At 41.8% G+C, this 8,565-nt stretch overlaps 1 protein-coding gene across 2 annotated transcripts; it reads left to right on the top strand.

Annotated features, from left to right (window-relative positions):
• The first annotated feature begins 5,261 nt into the window (after positions 1-5,261).
• On the top strand, positions 5,262-7,761 carry LOC137989809 (collagen triple helix repeat-containing protein 1-like). 2 transcript variants are annotated; one of them, XM_068835455.1, is made up of 4 exons: positions 5,262-5,379; positions 5,503-5,607; positions 6,506-6,781; positions 7,182-7,761. In XM_068835455.1, the coding sequence occupies exons 2-4, from the start codon at positions 5,506-5,508 to the stop codon at positions 7,542-7,544; spliced, it is 741 nt and encodes a 246-aa protein (XP_068691556.1). In that variant the 5' UTR covers positions 5,262-5,379; positions 5,503-5,505; the 3' UTR covers positions 7,545-7,761. The 2 variants fall into 2 exon arrangements, with proteins under 2 accessions (XP_068691556.1, XP_068691555.1); XM_068835454.1 differs by having other exon boundaries at positions 5,273-5,607.
• The last annotated feature ends 804 nt before the right edge of the window (positions 7,762-8,565 follow it).

Raw genomic sequence — 8,565 nt, 5'->3', positions numbered from 1 at the left:
CAGTAACAAGCTTTGCGTTTTTACCTTCGTTTCCGTGGTGAAATTTGGATTTCTACGGATGTCTGATGGCTACCCAGTATCTGACCAGCGAACCCAGTATACAGGAATAACAACGCAATTAAACGTAACGTTTGGCGGTGAAGAGATATTTTTGTCTCCCTTTGATCTTGCAAAGTACTTTGGCATTAGAATTTGAAAAAACTCGACTTACAAACTGAGCATCGTGAAAAACTGAGAATTCTGTTCTAACTTCTGCTTCCGGCCGTGTCCGGTAGTAATGCAAAGTGCGCTGTGAAAGCAACACGCTCGCTTCCGACGCGAGTGTTTTCTCTCAGATGCTAATAATTAAATTTCACTGGCTTCAGTAAGTCCAGCCACAAAATATTTGTAGCAAGAAAACTACGCGAACAAAGTTTATTTGCATGTCAATATATATATTCCTTGAAGGCTTGAGTCAATCATGGATAAAGATTAGTGACAGGCCTGCACGGAGTCCCTGTGTGATTTAACTGTGGATGAATGTAGCCTTCAGTGGCTGAATTAGTGACAGGCCTATACGGACTCCCTGCATGATTTAGTTGTAATTGAATGTAGCCTTCATAACTTAGCTTTAACTAGCCTGTCTGAAAGAGATTTACCTCTTCTGTACGATAGGATGGGCGGATTCTTGAAGATAGTGTTCAGCAAAGGCTGATTTTGTATTAAGTCCCAGTTTAGCATGAGTATATTTTTAAGGTTACCCACCGATGGGTGGTATGTTGTGACAAATGGCAAGATTTGTTTCCGAGCTTTTGCTTTTTGTTGGAGTGCCGACTGTCTTCCGTAGATGATGTCGGGAGACCCAGGGGAATAAAAAAATTGCGCTTGATAAACTACGGGAACAAATTTTATTTGCATAATTAATGTTAATTTCTTGAAGGCTTGATAAATCCAGTTACGATCTACTACGTACAAAATCCTATTAACTAATAAAAGCGGCATGAATGCGCAAAAGTTTGTTTACTACGGCTTTCATTCTTGCATCTTTCAATAGGTGCGGTTACACTCACCATGGTAAATGCCGTTTCCCATGGTAAATTATCCCGTGGTGCCTTACACTTGGGTTTTAGTATACCGTGAAGATTACCGAGGTAAAACGAAATCTCACGCAATCATTGGCGGGAAATTTAATCACAACTTCATCAGCAGCGCGATTGGCTCTTGAGCCTCGGGCATCAAAACACCCTTCCAACTTCCCACGTTAAATGTCATGGGCGCTTCCACTGATCTTTTTGACGTATCCGAAATTTAACATAGGAGGTTTACCTTGGGAAATGTCGGTCACACGGACTAAGTGCAGTTTTCCGTGGTAAGAGGGTCATTTACCGCGGTAAAAGTGCCCCGTGTAACCGCACCTAATGCTTTCCGGCTTCGCGAATGTGTTTGAACTCGTGTTGTCAACACGAAGGAGGTGTGACTGTGATTGGACGACTGAGTCAATGCAGTCATGCCAGTAGACCCAGGGGATTAAAGAAATTTTGCGGTTGACAAAGTACTGTCCGCCAGCCCGGTAAGGGTCAGTTTGTTATCAACGGTGGAAGCCGTGGCCACTTCTGTGCTAAAGCACCGCCTTTGTATGCTGTTTCGTTGCAATATTCACCGCCTGACGTTGCTCGCTGGACTGCTATTGCGTTGATGATGGGTTGAAATGAAAGTTCAATCTTTGTCAATTGATTCTGATGTGAAATTGTGACCGTGGGAATATTTTATCCAGGGATATTTGACTCAAATTGGTGGCACCTGAGAATTTTGTCTCCAGCCTTGGGATTTTATTATAACCGGTGACAACTACGAAATTGTGAAATGGCTCAAATCGCGTCGGATCTGGAAAATAACCACACAAGAAGGAAGCTATCCACGATAGCAATAAGGTTAGGCTTTTTAATTGAGATTTTTTTCATACAATTATCTTCTTAAGCTTTTGATCGGGATTCTCATACAAATCCTTATATTTTTGTCGGCCATGCTCACACTGAGCTTGGGGCGCCTGTGGTTATGTTTGCTTTCTTGGGTCCGACATATCAAGCAGCCCGTGAGAAGTGCTCGTTTTTTACGACTGTCGAGGTGGTGAAACCCCCACTGTTCGACATGTCTTTGTTTCAACTACCATCTCTCTGAGTAACTGGTTCTTCAATAATGCTTCTATCTCTTCTTTGAAACTGTCGAAACGACCTCCGCTTCTTGCTTTCATCGATCATCAAAGCCGGACCCTGTCTGGAAAAGCAGGCCATTATTCTGCCGGAGAAAATATGAATTCTAGAAACAAATTTTCGAACATAAGATCATAGTATCGCTGATGTTGAAGTCGCACCAGAGAAAGGCAAATACCTGTTCTATGTTTCTATCGTTTCACTTTTCCTTTATAAAGCACCTTAGAAAATTTGGCAAGATTTCTGTTGAAGGTTGTAAGCGGCGCTAAGTCCTGCAGTTCTTTCTGTTGTCCTTTAAAATGACGCCTTTTTGGTGGCGAAAAAAAGAACGAAGTATGTGGTAAGCTAGGCCACATTATATATCAAACAAAGCTTGAAGTGCATTGAATTCTGTTGTTTGCCGATAAAAACCATTTTCCTACCTAGGCCTTCGCTAGATGCAAAGAAAGTTGAGCCATTGTGCCCAAAATTCGAAATTTTCGCGACCGAGCAAAATTTTCCGGTAGGGAGACTGGAAACTGGGGACATTTTCTTGGCCGAATTTGAGGAAGACTTAAGACAGCAATGACCAGAACCAAGATTGCTGACCCCCAGCAAGCCATTGTTTTGGGTAGGGAGGTTATGTATGGAGACATTATTGTACCGTATCAGGAGCCCATGGCTAGGAGCCTTCCCAATGCAATGCGTGGTACTCACGAAGTGCCCAATTCAAAATGGCACTGAACTCTGGACACCTGGTGACGAGTATAATAAGTTCTGGAGGGAGGGGAGTCCCAAATTGCTAAAAACAAAACTCACTGAGCAATTTGAGACTCCCCTCCCTCGAGGGAGACTTATTATACTCGTCACCAGGCGCCCAGAGTTCAGTGCCATTTTGAATTGGGCACTTCGTGAGTACCACGCTTTCTGGCCGCCATTTTAGCAGGTTAACTTACAAGTTTTACGGAGTCTGGTGGCTCCGCGTTGCTACCTGGAGATGCTTCAGTGGATTCATGGTTTAGAGAAATTCCTATTCCACGAACCTGGCGTGTTTATTTAGCGACTGGATTTGATTTTCGCGGAAAAAACCGTGCTTGTTTTGGGTCGATCGGAGTCCCGACGCTGGCTTCCGTCTCCTACCTTGTCACTATATTATGAAGGAAGGTGAACGGGGACCATTTTCCCCGAAACTTCGTGTACGTATTAAAGACAACAACAGCTCACCACATGATAAGTTTTATCGATTTTTATTACCATTTTCTAGCAAATTTTCAGACCTAAACTTCGCCTCATATGTTCTCTATATTTTAATACCTACGTGACGCACACAGTGAGCCTGGGTTACCTGTGGTTATACTGCGCAGTGAAAAGCGTAAATATTAGTCATAAAAATTTCAATCATCTGAACAGCATGACGCCCTCTGCAAATGATCCTAAAGCTTAAAGCCGGCCAAAACTTGAACCTCAAAGCTTAAATGATCGGTCCCCTTTCGGTGTATTTCGTTTTCCGTAAACTAATAAGGGCGTTGCAAAGATTGGAATAATTTTTGAACTGGTCGGATACAGCTGGTACCGGTCGGATACTACAATTGCAGGCAACATACTGTCATGAATCTTGCTTCAAAACTGTTTCATTTCTCTGCTTCTTCCATTGCTCAGTCTTTCAAAATCCACGACCATTTCCTGCGGCTGGCGTCTGATAACCGGCTTTTCTCAATCTTCTCGCATTCTAAAACTGTACTTGGCGTTCTAAATCTTTGCTCTATTTTAGAAAGAAAATGGAAGCGATGCTTTTAGTTCGCTAGATAAAAAAATTAAACCACTGGCAGAAATGACTAAACGTTGAAAGCGTTTACCTTCGATTTCTGCTACAATATCAGTATCATGAGAGCTCTGTGTCACACACAAATAATGCTTCGCCTCCCGCGGAATTCATCGCCTTTCCAGACCTTTCCAAACTGAGGTTTGCACTGAGTAAAACTAGTGTATCTAACAGATGTAAATATGAGAGGATGATGTGAAGTGCTATTTTCTGCCCATGTAAACCATGTGACCGTTGGCCCTACCAATGAAAATGGGACCACTCAAGGACTGCAGCGAAAAACTCTGGTTAGGGTGAGAATTGAACCCACGACCTTCGAGTTAGATCACCTCTGCTCTACCGACTGAGCTACAAGGTCAGACGGGAGCAGGTCGTGGGGATTGAAGATATCAAATTCACGGCAATGAATATGTTCAAGTACAAGGGGTTACGTTTATGCTAACGCCGTGTAGCACCCATATAGATAGTCATGGTGAGGTACATTTCGTTGATAGTGACAACATTTATCATTGATAACCACAGCAACGGCGTATTGAAGTCAGTTTGGGGTCCAGTTTTGTTCCGGACCTAATGTCTTCTCCCTTCATTTCCACGCACGAACAGTCGTTAAATTGCAATTAAGCATAAATTGAACATCTCCCTTCCTCTCGGCAGCATTTCTACCATTTAGTTAAACTAGTTAAAAATCTAAATTAGTAATACTCAAAGGGTATCACACGTCACCGTGGATGTTTAAAAAAAGAGAGTAAATGTATAAATAACAATAAAGTATAGGTAATTATTTTAAAAAATATAGTCATCCACCGATAGTTTCTTTGAAAAGTGAAGCTTCAATGTCCCTAAACTCAATAACGTCCGTGGCTGGATTGTTCCAATCCTTTATCTTTCTTGTTATAAAGCTACATTTATACATGTATGATCGACTGCTAAGATGAATAAATTTCTTTGAATGGTATTGTCTTGTTATTAGCTGTTTCTTCGCTTGAAGCTACCCAGTCTTGATTCCTACCTCCTTTAGCTAAGCTGTAACCAACCTAGATCCTCGAGTAACCGTTTCACTGTTCCAGTCTTACCCTGATAGTAACGTGTCACAAACCTTGCCGCTCTGCGTTGCCTGATACCTTCTATACTGTCTACTTGTTTACATGTGTGTGGATTCCATGCGCAGCTTGCATAATTACTCCGGCACTGGCAGATGGCATTATGAGAAATAATTGAAGGCAGCGGCTGCAATCATTTCTCATAATGCTATGTACCTCAGTAATTATCTATAAAATAGCAACGAAACTCATATAAAACTCATCTCTGTTGAGGAAAGGAAACCTCACACATATCTGGGAAGTTGACCTGTGAAGAGAACCGGCTTTAGTGAAAGTGGAATGCTGGCAGGTATACAACGAATACAAAGTGGGTAGTTTGGTAAAGCCCAGAGTCTCCATGCCAGATCCACAATCCTGTATCAAAATACACGAGCTGCACCAACTCTTTGAAATGTTTCCTTTCATTCATCAGATCATGGCACCATCAGCTCCTTGCAAGTATTCAAAGACAATGAATTTCTTGATTTTTCTCGTTATGCTTTCAACCTCACTGTTAGCGTTTTGCGCAGCTGTATCGGTGAGTAACAAATTTATCAACCACGAAATTTCTCTCATCTTACCAGCCACAGAGTTATTCGATCTCGGACGAAAGCATTGTGAAAATCTAGATTTATCTGTTAGAGGCTTAAACTAAGTTTTACTTCGCACGTTTTTAAAGAAGAATATTTTCATACAATCCATAGCATGCATTTCAGAAATGCCCACAAGCAGTTTTAATCCTTTATTGTTTTCCTTTGTTTCTTTGTTTTCAGTTTCTATTCGCTCCAAACTTGAAATGTATGTCGGAGGAAAGTGTCAAAAATCCTTCTCGTCTCAATGACGAGTCTTTTGTTTTGGTCCTTTAATTTTAACGTACAAATATGTGGACTAAAATACAACTGCAGATTTGAGCAACGCACTGCATGGGCGAAGAATCGCGAATGTTCCATTTCGTTTGCTTTAAGAAAAAGGAGTGTGGCTTTGTAAGTGAATTGGAACCAAAATCTAGAAAGATTGCTGACGTTTGATTACTTTCTCCACAAAACTCGAACTTTGTTCCTTTTGCGCTGTCTTTTATGCAGCTGAAGAATATAAAGTAGGTGTTTTTTGCCACCAAACCTGTCGTTTTGTAACGATCCTGTTGCTGTTTTAGTCACGTTGAACCCCCGGACAAATAATAACGACGACTGGCTCGCGCATCGAAACAGCAAAAGATTCGGCCAAAGCACATAGTTTACAGAAACCGTTTGCGCGCAATGCTGCTTCTGCATGGAAAGGTTCGGCGCTGTTTCTTCAATTTTTGCAGATGCTTAAGTTATCATTTACAGATACAATTCTGAAACACGATTTCACTTTAACGACTAAAGATCTGCCAAGAACTGCAAGGGCTGCGACATAAATCTGATTTCTGTCTTTCCTTTTTCAACACACATCAGGTGGATCCTGGTGCGAAATCGGCAAATGCTTGCACAGTGGGTTGTGTAACTGGTGTTCCAGGGGTTCCTGGTGTCCCTGGTTACAGTGGACGAGATGGACCCAAGGGAGAGAAAGGCCCAGCAGGACCACCCGGAGATAAGGGACCTATGGGACCTAAGGGAGAGCAGGGTACTCAAGGACCCAAAGGTGATCCCAGTCTCCAGGCCATGTCGAAAAATTTGAAACAGTGTGCATGGAAAAACATTAATGAAGGCAAAGATAATGGAATGATAAAGGTAAGAAAGAAACATGGCAATTTCAAAGAGGGTTAAAATCATAGGTATTCGAGTCAGCGCCGGAATGCTTTGTTCGTCTGTCGTATTTAGGGCAAGGTTGAACAAATGCTTTGTCGTTTATTTTAAGAAATATTCTGTGAAAGTCTTGCATTATTAAAGAAGGAGGAGGTGATTGTGGAACAAAGTCAAAAATTTGCCAAAATCTTGATCAGGTTGTCCATCCGGTTAGGGCAGCGATGTATTGTTCATTTTCAAACTGAATAAAATTGGCCATTTATCTTTTCCGTTCCCAAACTTGCTATAAACAACGCCAGCTTTTATTCCCGTAAACCTTTCGATAACGCTGACATGAGCAGGTATCAAACGTTACACTTATTCCTAACGGAGTTTTCTTTTTCAGGAGTATACTTTCAACAAGCTTTCAGAGAAGTCGGCTTTGAAAGTCGAGTTTAATGGCGACTACAGAATTGCTTTTTGTCTGGACTGCTTCAAACGGTGGTTCTTTACCTTCAATAACGCGGAATGCCACCCTCTGGCAATCGACGGTGTTATGCACATTCAAGCTAACCAAGGCAAGACAGACAGCAACATACACAAAACAACTCAGGTCGCAGGATACTGGGAGGGGATCGGCAAGGGGATTGTGCGAGTGGCGATCAATGTTGGAGATTGCGTTGGAAAGAAAGCTGGTTCGGATGCTTACACCGGGTGGAACTCCGTCACCCGTATAATAATCGAAGAAGTGCCTCCTCCGCAGAAATAAATTAGTTTTCTTAGATCCAAGACTGATAGCCGTCCTAACATAATTAATTCATGTAGCTTTAGTCCGGGTATTTTTTAAGGCGAGTAAACTAATAGTTTATCATTCAAGATCCAAGCTAGGACTTATATCATGATAGTGATTTCCTTTGCTGGATGTAGATTCTATTCTAAGTGTAAAATGTTGGGCACAATTTACTGGCAATAAATGAAGTCATTTTACTGTCACTGTTCAATCGAAGTAATTCACGGTTGTTGCGAATTCTGCGTGGTTTCGGTATGGGTCACGGAAGTGTGAGGGGAGAGGGGAGAGCTTTAGAAGAAAATAACACCGTAGGAGAAAAGTGGAGGGCTATAGTCCCCCTCCCTCTCCAGGGCTTCTGAAATGAGGTTCACCGGAATAGCTTGACAACAAATATAAATCCTTCCGAAAACTTTTTCTCTTAAATAGTTCAAAATTTACTTGAGCAATTGAACTAATTGGCAACCGGTTTATGTGTAATTTGTGTCACCATTTAAAAAATTCCTTGGTCCGACAGATGGAGCTTGGCTGCGTATGGGCAATTGTCGTCTTACGGCGGCTGTACAATAATTATCACAAGGAGTGCCGCTGAAAGTGGGCTTCATATTTAAGCAATAGAGTACTTTTTCCATTTTTACATAGCCTCATGTAAACACGAGGGGGAGTTGGGAGAATCCAAGACAGTTTTGCAAACCCGTAACGCAGTCGAGGGTTTGCATAAGTGTCTCGAATTCTCCCAACTCCCCGAGTGTTTAGGTGAGGCTATGTAAACACGGAAAAAGTCCTCTATTGCTTTTATAAAATATTTTCAAAAATAATTCCACAAATGAAGGAAAATGCTGGTTTTCTACTTATAATTATTGCACAGTCCCTTAGTAAGACGTATGCCCACGGGGGCCTATTAGCAGTCACTATAATGGAGATCGTATACAAGAGGTACTCAATTTTAACAAGCAGAACTTAACATTACAAACCTAGGCTACGCGACACACTTAAACGGCTA

This window comes from Montipora foliosa, unplaced genomic scaffold (genome assembly GCF_036669935.1).
Source record: "Montipora foliosa isolate CH-2021 unplaced genomic scaffold, ASM3666993v2 scaffold_474, whole genome shotgun sequence".
Lineage (NCBI taxonomy): Eukaryota > Metazoa > Cnidaria > Anthozoa > Scleractinia > Acroporidae > Montipora > Montipora foliosa.
The sequence above is the reverse complement of the archived record's forward strand: the minus strand, read 5'-3'. Positions and strand labels throughout refer to the sequence as shown.